This window comes from Phocoena phocoena, chromosome 4 (assembly GCF_963924675.1).
Source record: "Phocoena phocoena chromosome 4, mPhoPho1.1, whole genome shotgun sequence".
In the NCBI taxonomy this organism is placed as follows: Eukaryota; Metazoa; Chordata; class Mammalia; order Artiodactyla; family Phocoenidae; genus Phocoena; species Phocoena phocoena.
The window spans coordinates 62,377,606-62,398,432 of NC_089222.1; the positions used below are offsets into that span (position 1 = coordinate 62,377,606).

General features: G+C 36.1%; 1 protein-coding gene across 2 annotated transcripts in view; it reads left to right on the forward strand.

Moving 5' to 3' along the window:
- The window catches only part of KLHL24 (kelch like family member 24), a 28,517-nt gene extending 10,942 nt beyond the window's left edge, over positions 1 to 17,575 (forward strand). The window contains exons 3-7 of one of the 2 annotated variants that reach the window (XM_065876449.1): positions 5,545 to 5,729; positions 6,884 to 7,002; positions 10,597 to 10,785; positions 11,890 to 12,078; positions 17,113 to 17,575. In XM_065876449.1, coding sequence (XP_065732521.1) covers positions 5,545 to 5,729; positions 6,884 to 7,002; positions 10,597 to 10,785; positions 11,890 to 12,078; positions 17,113 to 17,313 — 883 coding nt within the window. In that variant the 3' untranslated portion in view covers positions 17,314 to 17,575. The remainder of the gene's footprint in view (positions 1 to 5,544; positions 5,730 to 6,883; positions 7,003 to 10,596; positions 10,786 to 11,889; positions 12,079 to 17,112) is intronic. The other variant, XM_065876450.1, reaches the window with a different exon arrangement.
- The last annotated feature ends 3,252 nt before the right edge of the window (positions 17,576 to 20,827 follow it).

Genomic DNA, 20,827 nt, shown 5'->3' on the forward strand with positions numbered 1-20,827 from the left:
TGGTAGATATTGTAAAAATTGACTTCCAATTTATACTTCATCTAAAAATACGAAAGTCCCTATTTCTTCACTCCTTTCCCAGCACAGTGTATTATTAGTTTTTGTAAATCTTTGCTACTCTGGAAAGTGAAAATTTATATCCCATAATTTTGATTTGCCTTTCTTTAATGTGGAAGATTGCTCCTCTTTTCCTGAGTTTGAAAACCATTTGTAGGTTGTTTTTTTCTGCAGTTCATTGAACTCTAGTGTATCAGAATTCTGATTGCAAGTAATTGAAACCAGCTCACCAGCATAAGCATAGAAGGCAGCTATATGTATTAAAAGGGTCCAGGAAGTCGTTATCTTGTAGAACCTAAGGGCAGAAATTCAACAGGACTTCCAAGAAGACTAGAACAGGCTATGGAAAAGCCATCAGAAACCAAGCTGTGTCTTCTTAACGCTTGCCTCTGCTTTTCTCTGCATGTCTGCATCATTCTCTCTCACTAGTCTGGTTGAATATGACCACTCATGGGGTTTGGTTTCTATATTACAAGTTCAGTCACTCAGAGAGACTGAATGTCTCCCATCTCATGTGGAGAGAATCTCTGATTCAGCTAGACAGCCTTCTCTGAACAGTTTACCTGTGGCCTTGGGAGCAGGATCTTGTAGCAGAAAAGTGATAGCAGAAATGCTTGTCCCATATGTAAGAGCAGACAACCTGGTAGTGGCTATTAATAGTAAGGTATGGGTTTTCTCCTTTTTTCTTTCTTAACTTGAGGCAAAAAGAGGGGGTGGAGTAATTTATGTTAATTGGAGATAGAAAATAATATCCATATTCCCATCTCTGAGAGGTAGCACTGTGGCATTTGGCTTTATTCTTTCCTTTTATTCTCTAGGAATTTATTATTTCTTTTACAAAGTTGTAATCTATTTCATAGTCTGCTGTTATTATTTAATAGATGGTAAACATGTTTTCATGACATGAAATCTACAGTGAACCATAGCCATCCCACCCACATTTGAACTCTTCCTGATTCTTTACCAGTAAGTGGGATGAACATCTTTGTGGCTATATAAGCACATCTGTGATCAGCTCCTGATAATAAATTCTTATATAATTGCTTATTTTTAAGAGTAAACATTTTGAATCTTTCAGTACAACCATTTCTTTATAGAACCCATTCTGTCTGTTCCAGTTTCAGGTGGAAAGCCTTACCACACAAGCTGAAACTGTCCTTACTAAGTTTAGAAAGCCGTAAGGTTTATGGCTGGCATAAGCCTCTTAAGGGGTCATTTATATTCGTTTATATTGATGAACTAATCCAATGATTCCTCTAGGCTTAGAAACTTTTTTTTTTTTTTTTTTTGATACAGTAAGATCAGACTGTTAGGGGCAGATTTGTTAATTATGAGAGACTGATTAACTCATTTATCTTTTAGTTTATATACATGTATTGGCAATAAGAAGTGGAACTGTCAAACAGACTAGATATTTTAAGTGAACCTTTCCAGCATATTCTCTTACTATGTGCAGGTTACCAGTTGAGAGGCCAAAGTTTTCAAAAAGGTTGTTTAGAATCCAAACAAAAGGATCTAGTAGGTCTTTAGAACCAGAGTCTTCTCAGCTAGTATGGCTTGAGAAAGTCTCACCCACCATAAAATATTCTTACCAAAAACCCAGTAATGTTCTAGTTAGCTAAGGTTTCTCTTTTCCTTTAGACAATAATTTGAATGGGCACAGAAAATGTTTGCCTCTGTGATTATTATTTACTCTTTCATTCATTTGTTCACTCATTTACTTATTGTTTCTAGGGCTGACCAATCCCCTCTTTTGATATATAGTTAATATATTAAGTTTATTAACTGTCATATCCTGCAGACTAGAGAGCCATTTGCTCTCTATGGCTTAAAGTATCGTATCTCTATTTAAGTTCAGTTTTTGGTGTGATGGCTTGGTTTTCAGGTATTTTTGAGTCTTGGAATGGTAAATAGACTATGTCACTAACACCTCCCCCTTCTCCCTTCCAACTTCCCACTATATGGAAACATTTCCTTTTGTGTTTTTTAAATACACATTTTAAATAAATGTGTTATTTTTCTAATTAGCCAGGATCACCTTTTGACCCCCTTTTTATTTTTTTTAAAGGTATTGTTTGTTTGTTTGTTTGTTTGTTTGTTTTTGCGGTACGTGGGCCTCTCACTGCTGTGGCCTCTCCCGCTGCGGAGCGCAGGCTCAGCGGCCATGGCTCACGGGCCTAGCCGCTCCGCGGCATGTGGGATCTTCCCGGAGCAGGGCACGAACCCGTGTCCCCTGCATCGGCAGAGGGACTCTCAACCACTGTGCCACCAGGGAAGCCCTGTTTGTTTTTTTAAATGAATTTATTATTTATTTTGGGCTGTGTTGGGTCTTAGTTTCTGTGCGAGGGCTTTCTCTAGTTGCGGTGAGCGGGGGCCACTCTTCATTGCGGTGTGTGGGCCTCTCACTGTCGCGGCCTTCTCTTGTTGCGGAGCACAGGCTCCAGACGCGCAGGCTCCGTAGCTGTGGTGCACAGGCTTGGTTGCTCCGCGGCATGTGGGATTTTCCCAGACCAGGGCTCGAACCCGTGTCCCCTGCATTGGCAGGCAGATTCTCAACCACTGCACCACCAGGGAAGCCCTGAACCCTTTTCGTTGATGAAAGTTAGTTTGGCAGTTCATCTGTCTCTGGCATGTTTGCATTGATAATAAGTAGGTCTGTTATTTCAGCTAACAAGTCCTTTATTTCACCTTTTGAGATTTTTAACTGAACCTGGTAATTACTATCCATTTTACTGATTAGGTTTAGAATATTCTGTGGATTTATAATTATTTTATCCTTCACATAAATCAAAGAATGTGACTTTTTAATTTGATCTTTTCTCAAGTTTATGATAAAAGAGTGTGATGGCTTTTTAAAAAATATTTACCAATGTAGATAAAAGATAATTTGCTTGTCCCACTTTCATAGGAACAAATGGTGAGACGTAATACTAAAGCAGCAAATATTTGTTAGTTTGTCACAGAAGAAAATCAGAATTTTCATTTAAAAGGGTTAATAAAGTAACATTCACCCTAAAAAATAGATTGCATGGGTATCCAGAATTTTATTCATCCTGTACTATCATCTTGCCCGCTCTTTTATTCTAGTCACCGTTATCAGCTGCAGCAACTCATTTCCTTTAAGGCAATCATCTTCCTGCCTGAGATAAGTATTTTTCTGAGCTCAAGAAATAAAAATAACTATTTTATTGAGTTAACAGTCTCTAATGAGAACACCAGATTTGTCTCTAATTAAGTTAAAAGCCATTTGGTTGCAAATAAGACCTTCAGTCAGGCAAAATTACTAGTTTGCTGATCCTTTCAGATACTTACACATATAGACACTAAAATAATCCCTTATTTAGTGAGACTAAATGTTTTAGCCATTAGATTTTTGTGCTGTTTTCTCTTCTTGTTCCAAGGTGCAAAACAGACAATATATGTTTACTGGGCTAAGAAGTCTTGAAAAAGCAAGCAAGTGCAAGCAAAGGGAAAGTATAAAACAAGTAAACTGCTATAAGGAAAGTATAAAACAAAATTCGGTCAAAATTCTATGTAATAATTAACTTCATTTTGTATTAAAACTATTAGGAGTGACTGAACCCCAGTGACAGTATTTAACAATTTTTGTTTTGCTCAATCAGTAAATAAGACTTTGAGGAATATCACCTGGGTTTGTCTTAGAAGTATTTTAAGTAAGATTTTAGGAAATAATACTTCTATGGAAAGAAGGATAAATTAGTCATTAGTTATACTACTAAGTGTCTGGTGTTGTCCACTATTTACTTTTAATATTTTCATTTGGGAATTATTTGGAACATAGTAAAATTATTGATAGTATTTGAGTCCTTCTGATAATATTTTACTATATTCTAGGTTAGGGTAATATAATTTGCTGGGTTCCTGAAAGTAATTTTTATTGCATCTGTGAACAAAATTCTTTTCTACAGTATATATTTTTGATTTTATAATGGAAAAAGTATGCCTGGCATGGACTAGGTGAATGATTATTAGTTGAAATAGCTGTAAGTGTAGCTAGAATATAGCAGCTCTGTTAAAGGGACATACCAATGTCGCTTTACTTTGTTTTTTTCTAGTGTAATTGTAAAACATCACTCTAAAACTACAAATAAGTGTTCTGATGTTGTCTTTTTTCCCTCCACATTTAAGTAAGAGAAGAGGCATTGTTAGCATTTTTCTTAGTGAGACTTAATATCGTAGCAGTCATAAAATTCAATTACAAGACTTTTTCATTTCCATGAGCCTTATGAACAAAAAGAAAAGGCTTGGATAAGCTTTTAGTTTTTCCTGTCAGTATCTTTTTAAACTACAAAGTAAAAGAAGCCAGTAATTAACGTAAACTTTGGATTCCCTTAGTGCTCTTAAGTTGTCTTTTCCACTCTAAAAGTAGCCCATGCTCATTATGGTTTTGAAAATTTGTGTTGATACAGAGGAGGAAGCCTCACAATCCAGAGAAAACCATCATTAGCACTTTGGTACGCTCTCTCCAGACACGTTATTTACATAGTATTGATCAGACCTTCTGTACAATTTTTCATCTTGCTTTTTTCCTTTAGCATTCTTTGTTATAAACTCTGTTAACATCTTTAGTGACCACCCAACACTTTGAATTGGATTACCTTAATTTACTTAACTTTAGAAAAATTACTTTTAGGGAATTCCCTGGCGGTCCAGTGGTTAGGACTCTGCGCTTTCACTGCCTAGGGCTCAGGTTCAATCCCTCGTCGGGGAGCTAAGATCCCGCAAGCCACGAGGCACAGCCAAAAAAAAGTTTATTTATTTATTTTTGTTTTACGGTACGCGGGCCTCTCACTGTTGTGGCCTCTCCCGTTGTGGAGCACAGGCTCTGGACGTGCAGGCTCAGCGGCCATGGCTCACGGGCCCAGCCGCTCAGCGGCATGTGGGATCTTCCCGGACCGGGGCACGAACCCGTGTCCCCTGCATCGGCAGGCGGACTCTCAACCACTGCGCCACCAGGGAAGCCCAAGTTTATTTTTAAAACTAGTGTCTGAACAAGTACATATACTTCTCTGAAGGGTACTTAGATTGTACTGTGAATGTTTTTTTAGAACTAGCAATCTGATGAAAAAGCTCCATTTTCCTACACTTAGAAAAAGTGCATTATCTTACCTTGTGTGGTTATGCATATCTGAATTGCTGCCAGACTGCATTTGAAAGTCATCCTTGATACTACCAGGGTTCCAATTGAATTAGGTAGGATCTTTGGACCATTTTATAACTTTTAAGTTAAAACTCGTAGAAAAAAATACCCATAGAAATTTTCTGTGGAAAGATGATATCACTAAATCCCTTGTAAATGTTCTCAAAGTCAGTAATTAGCAAGCTGTATTAGTTGGCATATACTGAGAGAATAAACAGTTTACTTTATAATAGTGTTCTACTTTCTTTATGACAATGGTATGCTTTTAGGGTTTTAAACGATCTTGAGGGTATCTTAATTTTGCATTCTTATAATAATTATTTTAGGTCAACTGGCTATTCTGAGGTGATAGTTGTCGTTGGAGGCTGTGAACGAGTTGGAGGATTTAATCTTCCATACACTGAGTGCTATGATCCTGTGACAGGAGAGTGGAAGTCTTTGGCTAAGCTTCCAGAATTTACCAAATCAGAGTATGCGGTCTGTGCTCTAAGGAATGACATTCTTGTTTCAGGTAAATAAAGAATTATTACAGTAGCTACTTTTAATTTAATCACAGCTTGGCCATTTTAAACCATAACAGTGTCAAAAGAAAACAGTGAAAGTAGATATGCCCACCTTAGGCAGATCATATTATACAACAAATAAAACTGAAAATGACTTTTTGCTCTTAAAAACAGGCACAAGATGATGCAGAATGATTTACAAAAGATTCCCCAGAAAATGCCTTCAACTATATCATATTTTTAAAGTTTATGTTATTGATTTACAATGTTGTGTTAGTATCTACTGTATAACAAAGTGATTCAGTTATCATATATAAATTCTTTTTCATATTCTTTTCCATTTTGGTTTATCACAGGATATTGGCTATGTTCCCTGCACTAAACAATAGGCCATATCATATTTTCAATGCTCTCAAATGCATATAGAATATGGTACAATTTTTAAAACTTTTACCTGTTTACTTTGTTTTAAGGAACACAGTAACGCATGCAAAATGAAAAGTACTCAGTTAATCATCTCTAATCCACCCATGTTTTCTGAAATTCTCCCCAATGTTTATGAAATAGGATTTTCCTTAAAATTCTTAACTTGAACTTTTATTATAATATGTTACCTCTAGAATCAAACAGACAATAAAGTGACAGACTTATATATAAAGTATAACTATAGGATCTATAATCTGAAGTTTAATTAAGTTTGTTGATTAATTTGTTAGTTAAATTTAATTTTACCACCTTTGCAGGTTACTATATTACTACACGTTGAACAGTATAACAACGCATACTTTATTTTGTACAATGGTATGCTTTTTAAAAAACGGGTGATTTTAAAAAATCTTTCTAGAATAACTCTTTTGTCCAGGTGCTTCTGTTGTCTGACTCTTAAATGAACAGTCTTACACATTTGGTAAATTCATATTCTGCATTTTATTATTTGGGGCATATAGTTATTATTTCTCAGGATAACAACTGACAAAGTTAAATCTGCTCTGTAGAACCATTTGCATTTTAAGTTTTAAGAGGGTCCTTGTTTCATTTATTGAACTGAATCCTCAAATTCTTGGACTGGGTGAATAACTCAATGTTTTCATTATCTATGCCTTTGGCAAAGTTCTCTTGGTGATACACATGTTAGTGTGTGCGCATTGTTTTGCATTTAAAGGTGGAAGAATCAATGGCCGTGATGTCTGGATTTATAACTCACAGTTGAATATTTGGATCAGAGTTGCTTCTCTAAATAAAGGCAGATGGCGTCACAAAATGGCTGTCCTCCTTGGTAAAGTAAGAGAAACCACTTTTTATTATTATTGCTGTTACATTTCCAGAATGAATACCACAGATGAATCCTTGATTTTACTCACCCTCTGGGTATTTTGAACTCAGATTGTATTTCCTTCCATTTCTAACCTCAATACATAAACTGAAGATATAAACAATTTGACACTGTACTTTTGAATGGATATTTTGTTCTCCCAACTAGGAATTTGTAGCAGTGCAGCACATTTCTCTTCTCAGGCACCAACACGGTCTAAATGACTGAGAAGCACTGGAAAATAAAGCAGTTACATCAAGTACAAAAACAGGCCAATGTCTAATCCAAGCAGTCTTTTTCCTTTTACTGACTTTGGCATTCAGGCCAAGATATATTTATGTAGAGTGATATTATTTTATCTTTTTTATTTGTACAAGTAGGGACAAAACAAGTAAGTGTTAAGATAAACTCACCAACATATTTTAAAGCAAACTTATTATTGGCTGCAGCTAATAAATATGAAAAACATATAATTTGATTCTGGACCATCTACTGTCCTTAGGAACTTGAGAATCACTTGTAGACTAGTGATTTTTGAATCGCTAGTAGACTAGTAACTTTTTTGAAGTTAAATCTAATATAAAAAGCTATTACATAAAGCAGATAAAAATACAGCTGTGTATCAAGGGCTAACTGGGACTCTGTAGCCCTTCCCTGCCTCTGTCTCTATCATCTCCTCCAAAGCCACTGCAAATTAATGAGCAATCTAAATAAAAGCAGCATACTTGCTCGCACATTTTTTTTTGAAGTATAGATGATTTACAATATTGTGTTCAAGTGTACAGCATAGTGATTCGTGTTTTAGGGGTGTTGTTTGTTTGCAGCTTATATTCCATTATAGGTTATCATAAGATATTGAATATACTGCACGTATTATTTTTGTCTGGTCCCCTAGTACTCTCTTCTAAAAAGATTGCTGCCTCTTAAGCCCTCTCTTGAAGACATTTTAGAGCCACCAGTGAGAAAGCAGAACTGCTCTAGTTGGAACAGAGATAATGTCAGGAACCCTTCCTACTCAGCCACCCATCAGTTCTGATTCCCTCCTCCTATCTCCCCACAGAAAGGTCTTGAAATCTCTATACTATAGAATACTAGAGCTTCTCAAAGCGCAGTTTGAAAGGGATTGTTAATTCCTAAGGATATTGATCTACTGTGTTGCTGCTGTCTATAAGAGCAATGAAATAATGAGGACTTTGAGGTAGATGTAATGGAAATAAAATACTAATAGAGTATTTTCTAAATCCACTGGTTTGTTAGTACCTACTATATTATATACAGTTTTGGTAGCTATACCTCAAGGATGACAAAATATTACTGGAAAGTGGCAGCTAAAATAATTAAGGTGTTGAAAAGAGATGAGGTCTTACTAAAAACATTATAATTATTTAGTCTGAACATACAGAGGCATGTGAAAAAGATTGATGTCTCAAATATCATATATGGATTGATGAACACAAATTTATTTGACAAATATTAGTATATTTGACTTGAAGGTGCCCAAAACTTGGAAGCACTAAATCAAGAAATAAAAGGAATCCTTCCTACCTTACACAGCAAGTACTCAATTCATGGAAAACAGTTATCCCAAAAACTACAATATAGGCTGAATTCAAACACAGAAAGTTATTTAAAGTTGTAAATGCACTCTGTTAAGGAAACCTAGGATGATTTGGAATATAGAATCTTAGAGCAAGAAGGCATCTTATAGAATATTTAATGTAACTTCTTTAGTTTACAAAGAAACTGAATCCAGAGAGATCGAGTCATTTGCCCAAGGTTGCACAGAAAGTGATAAAGCAGGGGTAAAAGCTCAGATTTTCCTAATCTAGAGGCCTTTTATCTTAAGGCACACAGCATATATTTTTAGTTTATGCAGGTAGGGGAATAGTAATAAAGTTTAATCTTCAAAATTATATTATGTGATAGGTACTATTATTGTCTACATTTTTAAATTGAGGAAATTAAGATGGAGTCTCAGAGAAGATAGGTAAACTGCCCAAGCAAGGTCTTACTTGCAGTGGCAGAGCTAAATATGGACCTACCTCTCCTGATTTCAAAGCCCATACCTTTAAGTACTACATTGTGCCACAGTTTCCATACCCCTTCTAGCTGCATGACCTTGAATAAGTTACTTAACCTCTCTGGGCTGCCTGGTGTTGGGAGAACAAACCCACCAACAGATAATTTTCACATAATGTGAGAAATGCAAGATTGAAATAGCATTGGCTGCTGAGGAAATTTGGAAGAGTACAGAAAGATAGATTTGTGGACACACTTAAATGACAATGTATAAAGTTTGGCCTTGACCCTTAAGCATTCATTGTTAAACTAGTAAAAGGAGTTGATGAGGTGTTTTAGGAAGATTATTCTGTGGTTCAGAGAGTACAAGAGTGGAGGCCAGGAGTTTGAGAGGTGTGAAATGATATGGACCCCAAGGATGGTGGCAGTGGGAAACAAAAGGAAGGGACAGACGTGAGAGATGCTGTGAAAGAACGCTTGGTAGAACTTAATAGTTAATTAGATATGGATGCAGAAAAGAGTTGATGATGACTGTTCATTAAAAGAATTATAGGTGTTAAACAGGAGAGCTTTTTTTTTTCTTTTTTAGGAGAGCTTCTATAGGTTAAAAGTTTCTTGTATATCTTGTGATGCTTAATGGATTATTCTGCATGTAACTGACTTAATTAATGGCTTGTTGATTAGTTCATCTGCCCTACCTTCCTCATATTTGTGAAAAGAAAATGTACATGGAAGCCCTTTGAAATACACATTCTAGAGTTCATAATGTATCAGGTACTTTTCTAGGTACTGCAGGGACTAAATTAAAGAACAAGATAGGCCCTGCCTTCAAAGATCTCACAGTCTAGTAATCCTTACTTAATACTTTAGTTTCATAGCTTTTATTACTTTATAATATTCAAGTATTTTCACCATCCATGAGTATGAGCATTTATGCTAAATCCTGTAATTCTCAGTGCAAGCAATATTGCTCCTAAGGGGATGAAGATTGGTTCTTGGGCAGGTGAAAAAAAATCATACTGTTTCGTGTATAAAGCACAGATACAATATATAAACAGATATACAGTATATCTGTGGTATTAAAAATTTCACTGGAGGGGGCTACTATGAAAAAAATGTCTAAAAAGGCTCCTTGGTGGTGGTGAGAGAATGATAATTTTTTTTAAAGGTCCAGAAACTGAGCTAAATATATTGCAATTACAGTTAGCAAGGGCTTTTTAAAGGGGAGAGATCCCTTAATTCTTTCTTTTTTTTTTTTTTTTTTTTTTTTTTGCGGTACACAGGCCTCTCACTGCTGAGGCCTCTCCCGTTGCGGAGCACAGGCTCCGGACGCGCAGGCCCAGCGGCCATGACTCACGGGCCCAGCCACTCCGCGGCATGTGGGATCCTCCCGGAGCAGGGCACGAACCCGTGTCCCCTGCATCAGCAGGCGGACTCTCAACTACTGTGCCACCAGGGAAGCCCCCATCCCTTAATTCTTTAGCCAACTAATTAAAAATTCAAACTTTTGATAATTAAGATTTCTCCATGTATTTTACATATAGGTATATGTTGTTGGAGGCTATGATGGGCAAAACAGACTTAGCAGTGTAGAATGTTATGATTCCTTTTCAAATCGATGGACTGAAGTTGCCCCCCTTAAGGAAGCAGTGAGTTCTCCTGCCGTGACTAGCTGTATAGGCAAATTGTTTGTGATTGGTGGAGGACCTGATGATAATACTTGTTCTGATAAGGTAAGCCATGCTCTCTCTCTTTTTTTTTAAAATAGAAATTACCAATGATATACACAAGAAGAGAAATATGGAAGGCCTATCAAGTAGGTAGTTTGGTCCCTTAGAGTGAGGGGGCTTTTAAAAATTGTCTGGTACTTTATACTTAGGGAGGAAAACATTGAGTTTCAAGTTACTAAAGTGAGATCATAAAGTGAGATCATAACATATCCAATTTTCTGTTAAGAGTGTGATCCAGTTTTTCTGAGATGAAACGGATCTCAGCATTATAAACCATTTTAAAACTTTTTACTGGTATAGTTTACAAAATCAAAAAATTATTCACATAAAACAATTGGGAAGTGAATTAGCAAAGGGTAAGATACTGTACTGCTTCCAACTGGGTCATTTTCTGCATACTTTGAAAATATTCTTAGAACAAAGAAAAGAAAACCTCTCTAATGTAAATATAGGATGGCTCAAAGCTGCTGCAGTTCATTGAATTCGTGAGACGAAAGAACATATGCCATCCTGACATCTCAGAAAATACCCCGTTTATTCTGCAAACAAGAGTCTAATGCCTAATTCATTTAGCAATAGTTTACTGAACTTTGTCAATCAATAAATTCTTTTTCTAAATTAAATTTTAATATAATGTCAAATGTTACATATTTAGAATTCATTAATTCAGAATTTGTGATAATTCAAAGTATACTTAATTGAGGTTCGCTGATGTTCTTCTGAAGAAAGGACTCCCTAAACATGTGAAGAAATTATATTCAAATTGAGGCATACTTATCCTATATAACAGAATTTATAAGACTGTTATTTTATTTTATTTTTTTTGAAGACTGTTATTTTTAATGGAAAAAAAAAAGCAAACCTGCTAGCCATTCATCTTGGAAACGGTCTGTGTTTCTTACTCTATTCTGCTTGATAGTAATAAATTTGTATTTCTTTTGAGAATTTCATAATTCAGGTATTTTACTCTCAAGCCAACCTCCCTTAATTCTGTGAATTAATGGGATTTTATTTTTAATCATGTTTCTGTATATTGGCAGACTATTTATTATGTAAATTTGCATTTTTGTTGAGAAATTTTAATTAAGTACTTCTATATATTATTAGGTTCAATCTTATGATCCAGAAACCAATTCTTGGCTACTTCGTGCAGCTATCCCAATTGCCAAGAGGTGTATAACAGCCGTATCCTTAAACAACCTGATATATGTTGCTGGTGGACTGACCAAGGCAATATACTGTTATGATCCCGTTGAAGATTACTGGATGCATGTACAGAATACATTCAGCCGACAGGTAATAACATAAAACAGTCCAAAAGAATAATCAATGTAGGAGAGACCAAGTACAGGACCAGTATGAATATACAGTAACTTTACTATTTATGTGTTTCATGTATGCTTGGATTATTTCCCCCCCAAAAAAATTTTTTTTTAAATAAATAAATTTATTTATTTTTGTCTGCGTCGGGTCTTCGTTGCTGCCCACGGGCTTTCTCTAGCGGGGAGAGCGGGGGCTAATCTTCGCTGCAGTGCGCGGGCTTCTCATTGCGGTGGCTTCTCCTGTTGTGGAGCGCGGGCTCTAGGCGCGCAGGCTTTAGTAGTCGTGGCACGTGGGCTCCAGAGTGCAGGCTCAGTAGTTGTGGCACACGGACTTAGTTGCTCTGCGTCACGTGCGATCTTCATGGACCAGGGCTCAAACTCATGTCCCCTGCATTGGCAGACGGTTTCTTAACCACTGAGCCACCAGGGAAGTCCCTCAAAAATTGTTTAAACTCCACATAAAGCATATGGTATTCTTGTTTTGAAGTCCTTCCAAGGAATTTATTGAAATAACTTACTTTTGTTTTTAATTTTTTAATTAATTTTTATTGGAGTATGGTTGGTTTACAATGCTGTGTTAGCCTCCACTGCACAACAGAATGAATCAGCCATACACATACAGGTATCCCTTCCCTTTTGGACTTCCTTCCCTGAAATAACTTACTTTTTACCATCCCATGGTAAAGTAGGTATTGCTCTTGGGCTTTTTTTCCCTTAACCTTTTTGAGACTCCTACTCCAGTTCTTATTCCTCTCTCTAGCACATTTTCAAAAGAGAAGAAATTCTCTCAAACTGGTTTCTTTCCTTCTGCAGTTAGAAACTAGGTAATTTGTTGTTTTTGCTATGAAGAAAATGGCTGTACTTGGGTCTCTTTCATCCACACTGCACTTGTACCCTTATATGGCCTTTACCCCTGCCCCATAAAGGCCTTCCCTTGGCCTTCTGTTTCATGGCTGTACCCTCTTTCCTTCCACCATCAAAATGCTTGATGGCTCTGATGCTGGAAATCTGGCTCTACCTGTACCACTCTAGAGAGATTGTACTCCCAAAGGTCATTAATAATCTCCTGAGTCTCATTCATGTTCTCTTGTTTTTTTCTACCCAACCCTTAAATATGGGTATTCCTTGAGCCTCTTTTCCCTGCCCTTTTTCCAGTTTATACTCCGTTCCTGAGTGATCACATTTACTGCCCAGTACTGATGACTTCAAATCTTATTCTCCATTAAAGCCTCTCTCCTGTGCTCCAGACTCAAATTTCCAACTGCCTATTTGATGTTTTCTGTGGCATTCCAAGACTTTAAAACAGAATTCACCTTCTTCCCCAAGTTTACTTCTTCTGTTTCCAAACAACCTAGTGAATGGAAAAACTCTGTTTCTCCCTGACAGCACTTCTGACACCAGATATGTGGGTTTATTCCCACGCCAACCGATCTCTGTCTTCAGCTGGTGTCTTACAATTCAATTCAGTTCTGACATGACCTGAAATTTGCTTCAGGTTCCACAGGTTAAGGACTCAGTCCCACAAGACTGCCACCACTTCACATGCCAGTCACAAGTCTCAGGTTTTCACCAGTACTTCTGACAAATCAGCTATAAATCAAGGTTTCCACAGCCCCCCCCCCCTTGGGTTCAGTAATTATGCTCAGGAAAACACTTACTTATGTTTACAGGTTTGTTATATGATAAAGTATATTACAAAGGACATAGATGAACAGCCAGATAAAGAAGTACCTAAGGTCAGGTCTGGAAGGGTCCTAAGCAGAGAACCTTCTGTCCTCATGGATTTGAGGTGCACCACCCTCCTGGGACATAGATGCGTTTACCAACCTAGAAGCTCTCCAAATCCTATACTTTTGGGATTTTTATGGAGACTTTATCATGTAGACATGATCAGTTATAATTCAGTTTCCAGCCCTGCTCCCCTCTCCAGAAAAGGGAGGGTGGGGGTGAAACTTACAAGCTTCTAATTATGACTTGGTTTCTCTGGTGACCAACCCCCATCTAGGAGCCCAGCAGCAGTCCCTCCTTAGAACAAAAGACACTCCTATCAGCCAGGAAATTGCAAGGGATTTAGGAGCTCTGTGTCAGGAACTGGGGGCAGAGGCTGATATGTATTTTCTATTATTTCACACCTAGAAACTTCATTTTTAAAATTTTTCTTGATTTCTCTTAAATTGAATCAATCCATCATATCAGTTCTGTGTCCTCAAGAGTTTCTCCTATTCTTTTACATTCCTGTGGTTCTTGCTTTTGTTCAGGTTCTCATCAGTTCTTACCTAAACTAAAACAGTATTTTCTAAGTAGTGTTCCTTTCTCTAATGTCTTGCTTTTCTAACCCATTTTACCACCAGTTATTTTTCAGCAAATCTAATTATGTCTCTTCTCTGGAAATGTACTGAATAAAATGTAAAAGTTTTCCCACTTCATTCTAGGTCTCCTGTTGTCTGACCTCTTCTTGCCTTTTCAGCTTCACTTTCTTCACCTTTACCCAAATTACATTAAGTATCTGTTGCTTGCATTTACTCTCCAGATGGTATGTGTTCTTGCCTTGATTCATGTTGTCCTCTTAGCCTTTAATGCCTTTTCTACCTTCTCTATTTGTAATTCTACTCATCTTTCAAGTACCACTTCACAGTTACAGCAAACTGAGGTTGCCCTGTTCAGAATTAATCTCTTGTTTTTCTGATCTGTCACTACACTTAACACCTCTATAATGCAAGTGATACATTTCCTTATAGTTATAAATGTTCATTTCTATACTGGAATTCAGTCTTCTTAAGGATACTGTGTTTTCTAACTCATCTCATGTATCTTGCATTGATTGATTGGTGCTTGGTAAATTTTTTTTTTTTTTTTTTTTGGCTGCATTGGGTCTTCACTGCTGTGCTCGGGCTTTCTCTAGTTGTGGAGAGCAGGGGCCAGTCTTCACTGCGGTGTGCGGGTTTCTCATCGTGGTGGCTTCTCCTGTTGCAGAGCACTGGCTCTAGGCACACGGGCTTCAGTAGTTGTGGCATGTGAGCTCAGTAGTTGTGGCGCACGGGCTTAGTTGCTCCCCAGCATGTGGGATTCTCCCGGACCAGGGCTTGAACCCATATCCCCTGCAGTGACAGGCGGATTCTTAACCACTGCGCCACCAGGGAAGTCCTGCCTACCCTTTTAATACTAATCAAATGAAAAACGATAAATCAACCGTAATTTCATGGTAGACAGCTATTTGAGTCAAAGGTTGTGGTGTTTTTAAATGCTTAGAATGTTGAATGACAGAATAAGAACTGAAAAAATGAGCTTTTTTCCCCCCAGTCCTAATGGACCCAGCCTTTTTCTCTGTTTTTACCTCGCCATTTCCATGCCTTTTGACTTTGCATAATTCCTAAATTCCACTACTTGCTATTTTAAATATATTTTGCTTTTTAACTTTCATCAGGAACTTTTTTTTTTTTACTGACTGATGAAGATTTTTTTTTTACCCTTCTTCAGCGGACTAGGTATTTAAAATGTCGTTAAAGTTTAGAATAATAATTGAAAAGAAATCTGATTCTTTTTCTTTATTGTCGGCATTTTAACATTTAAGCATTAAGCATTATAAAAATAATAATTAAGGAGAGGGGTATATTTTACAATATTAAGATTGTGTTTCATTTAAGTCATGAAAAATAACATTAAAACTTCATGTATTGATGAATTATTTTTCTTACTAGCTGCCATTACTCTTGAGACTCTCATAGAGTGAAATAAACTACTATGCAAGTAATTTCCTGATATGAATGAATATCTGTTCTGAAGGTTGCTTGCTTCATTTAATTCTGAGCACTATTTATGAAATGATGTTAATAACAAGATAGATCCTATAATTATATAGTTTAAGAATCATCATCAAAGTGACTGTAAAGTTCAATAGTGCAAGCCAGCTTGTACTTGCAAACTAAGGATGTTGTCTTTTATTGTGTTCAGAACTTTCAGAATTTATAGAAAGAGCTCATTGTGCTTTAGATGGAAAATGTTGTAGTCTGGTACATAATTGGTACAATTCATGGGTGGTATTCTACATAAAAGTTTGTCATTCACTGATGATAATGGGCCCCAAGTCAATATGGGTGTATATAAACTCTAATGTAGACATTTTAAAATACTCACTAATTCTTCTAGACCCAAAGATACTATCCTCTATTATAGAAATCCACCAAGATTTAATTTTTTCTACAAGAGTGAAATTTATGTATAGCAAATCTGATCGAGTAAAAATGTTTATTGTACTCACTGGTAGAACCCATCTCATTGTTGGTTATGTGGAAACAGGATAATATACAATAACTTTCTGAATTAAAGTGAAATTTAAATGGAAGAATAATTGACCTGCAGCATAACCAGATTCATGCAATAGTGAGACAATTTTAGTATAATTTCTTTCTTTGAAGAATCACTCTTATCCTTGCAAGAGTATTTGTTTTATATAGTAATTGTATTACTGACAGAGAAGAGTAAAATTTAGCTAAGAGTCTCATTGCATGGAAAGTTAACTATAAAATGTTATCTGGGGAGTTTCTGTGCCCCATCCAAGGCCCCAGTGTTTCTTTAATTTGGTTATAACTCTCATTCATTCTTTCAACTTGTGGGTAATCCCCTATAATGAATAATGTTCCTACCCTTTGATCATGTAATAGCCACTTTCTATAATAAAGGACCTTCCTGTAATAGGAGAAGCAAGTCTTCAAGGATGTTTTCATTCAACTACCATTAAGTTAACTAAAACCCTTCTCTCAGACCACCACCCCCACTTCACCTCCCATATCTTGACCCCAATTAGTGACATATATTCTATCTTAACACTCCCTTCACCCATGCAAATTTACCTAGTATTCACACATAGAGCGGGAGTTGGGCAAAAGGGAGCTTATTATTTCATGTCTCCTTTTTTGACTTGTTAAAGCATGTCTTATTTTACTTTGCAGTTTGCTACCAAATCCCTTACTGTCAACAGTTAATTTTTTTTTTTAATTTGGTTGAACAGGAAAACTGTGGTATGTCTGTATGTAATGGTAAAATATATATCCTGGGTGGAAGACGGGAAAATGGAGAAGCCACAGACACTATTCTCTGTTATGATCCTGCAACAAGTATCATCACAGGGGTAGCTGCAATGCCCAGGCCAGTGTCCTATCATGGATGTGTGACTATTCATAGATACAATGAGAAATGCTTTAAGCTCTAAAACCAGGATACCTCACCCAAGAAGCCACAGCAATCCAAGATGAGAGGTTTTAAAAACTCCAGAGTGGGAACTTGACATATCTCCTTTTTGCAATATGCACAGAAAAGTAAAAATAATAATTGTTGTGCCTTTCTCCCCAAAATGTCAATCTTTCAAACTGTAATAAAGCCTTTTCTGTAATTGGGAAAAAAAAATTTGTTGTTGTTGAAGGTAATAGTGGTCTTTGCTTGGGCTTTGAGAGTGTACCTTTGTGAGTATTTGTAAGAAACCTATGTGGAGTAGGAAATAATGTCTGCCTGCATACCTTTTAGGAATTTGTGATGGTTTCTTCATTTATGTATGTTTATCTGCAAGACTGTATATTCCTTACTTTGTCACATATATGTGTGTGTGTGTGTGTGTGTGTGTGTATATATATATATATATATATATATATACACATACATATATATATATATAATTGCATGGCAAGTTTTCATTTAGGTTGACTCATATAATGCTTAGAATACTTAGAATCATTCTAAGGTAGAAAAACCAGTTTTAAAAATCTTTGTCACTAAAAAATACATCCAGGTTGATTAATTTTATTGTGGGTTTTTTTCTGTAATTGATAAAAATGTAATGATGACAATCTGAGTATCATAAAATACTGAATTATTATGACTTCATTCTTAGAATTATTTTCTTATATTAAAGGTATTTTGGGTGGAGGAGATACAAAAGCAAGTGCCCTTAAAATGGAGATTAAAATTACATGTTAGTTCCTAAGAAAAAATCATCTAAGACCATTGAAGGGAAAATGACCCACTGTGGCTCTCAAAAGTATTTCTATATCATCTCTAAATCCTCTAAGGGATGCGCCTTTTCTTGAACATGGCAGAAGAGTTGAAATCCACTTTGCAATATTATCTTGTGAAAAACAGGGACAGATTTTCTCCGTAGCCCAGTAGGGTTTGACCTCATTACTATGGTGCTTTGGGTGAGGACCTCTTCCTGGTTATCCTACTTTCTTGTGAACAGCTAAAAATCCTGGGAGTCTCTACTGTTAAGCTGCCCTTAAAGGATAAAGCAGGGACCACCTGTCTCAGTGGGTCCATATTTCTTTTAAAATTAGCTATTTGAAGAAACTAACAGCAGTAGTTGCAGTCTTCTAAGATAAATCTTTCATTTGGTACCCATTGTGTAAAATAGTGATCAATATTCTCAAGCTTCTCCATATCAAATTGCCTTTGTCTAGCTGTTTCAACTCCAGTTTATAAAGCTTACTGGTTTTCAGAGAAGAGTGTAAAACTTTTTCTAAGGCAAATGGTATGGCAGGAACTATAGCGTACGTGATTATTGATATTCCTGGGTGGACAGATACAATTTAAAACATTTTAGGGATGTTCAGGTAGCCTGCTGTATTTCGACTTCCCCAGGCACTATTGTTGTCTCACATCATAATTATATATTTGCCATAGGAGAAATGATGCAAATATGTGATTATAGTGTCACCAGATTTCTGTTAAAACCAAGGTAGTAATCAAAAACCTAACATTGATAAACTACTCTTTCTTTCTCATTTTAGAATGATGCAAAGATTTCAAATAAACCTGTACAGAGTCAACTTTTAATGCCTAGCTGGAATCTGAATTCTGAGGAAAACTCTAAAACACTTAACAAATCTTTAAGGAATTTTTATCTTTCAGATCATAATTTGAAATGATGTATACCTTTTTGTGATAATTATCAGAGCAATTCAGAAACCAGTTTTCTACCATTTTAGTTGAAAGACAATAGTAGATACAATTGGGATACTTGTTTTAATTTTAGAGTAAACTTCTACTTCTGCATCATACCTTTTGTAGATAATGGAACCTATGTAGTTCAGAAATTCTTTGTGGTATATGAGAAAAGTGTTTTGTAAATGCTGAGAATTATACAAATGATACTTGTTATTTTCATGTGTATTTGTAAGATCATGCCCATCCATAAATAGACACTTCACACAAAGAAGACTTTCTCAACATAACCTGTATTTTAGTATTTTCGTCTATTATAAAAGTATTAACTATTTACTTGTATTTTGTTATACATTTATTTTTAATGTTCAGGTGTCTGTTGTAGTAAATTTGAAATCCTATAAATCAGAATTTGTTTAAACATGGACCTCATGCCAATATTGTTTAATTTTTTTCTCTACATAATTTAAAACTACATAAATTAAGTAGGCCACCAAGAACTTAGTTTGAGTCCTATGAAATTAAAGTAACAATTTTTAAAGTTACCCAACTGATACTTTAATTTTCTTAAATTATTTATTTTCCTTTACTGATTTTTTATAATGATGTTATCAAAAGTAATAAAGAATTTTAGGGTATAATTAGTATATCAAAAGGGATTTATCAACCAAAATGGTATCAGATTATATTCATGCTGTCATCACATAGTTGACAGATTTTCTTTTGGTGGGTGATGCTCGTATAAGCCTTTGGGTTAGTGTGTATGTATATAGTCAATACATGTGTGTATATATGTAGATAGATGGTATGCTCATCTACACACATACAGACAGACATCAAGAATTTTATCAGTTTCTGATCAGAAAAAGGCACATAAAGTAAAAATTAGTTGACCTTATTAAATTCAATTCCAGAAGTATATATATATATATATATATATTTTTTTTTTTTTTTTTTTTTTTTTTTTTATGCGTTACGCGGGCCTTTCACTGTTGTGGCCTCTCCCGTTGCGGAGGACAGGCTCCGGACGCGCAGGCTCAGCGGCCATGGCTCACGGGCCCAGCCGCTCCGCGGCATGTGGGATCCTCCCAGACCGGGGCACGAACCCGTGTCCCCTGCATCGGCAGGCGGACTCTCAACCACTGCGCCACCAGGGAAGCCCAGAAGTATATTTTTTTAATTTGGGCATTTCTAGAATACTTTGTTACATATGAAAGTACATGATGAATATTAGGATGATGACTCATACAGTCAGAATCTATATAATGCATATACAGTTTTACAAGATCAGAAAACAAATTGACAGGAGATACAAGTTTGCTAAACCTAGCCATTGATATACCTCAGTGGGGAAGGAATTCAAAAGTATTTTTTGTGGGTCAACAGAAATGTACAGTTTTTTCTCCATGAACTTTAATCATTTTTCATGTGTTCCTATAAGTGAGTGAGCTATAAAGTGGTCTAATTTTTACAACAAAAAGGCCTTCTTCCTTTTCTACTCTAATCTTCCCACTGACTTCACTGCACAGGTATGAAATGGTAGCCTATTGTATCTTCAGTAACCTTTTTTTTTCCCCTAGATGACTGAAATATAGGTATTTACTCCATTTAAACCAGGTGTTAACAAAAAAGTGATGTAAATACTCAGGGAGGGTATTAACTTGTCATTTTTGCCTAATTGGAGTGTTTAAAGTGCCATATCTGAGTAACTTGCAGTTCATGATTCTAGAGTAAATTCAGTTTGGTAAAGGGGCTTCACACATGGTGGTGGTTAAACATTCATTTTTTTATAT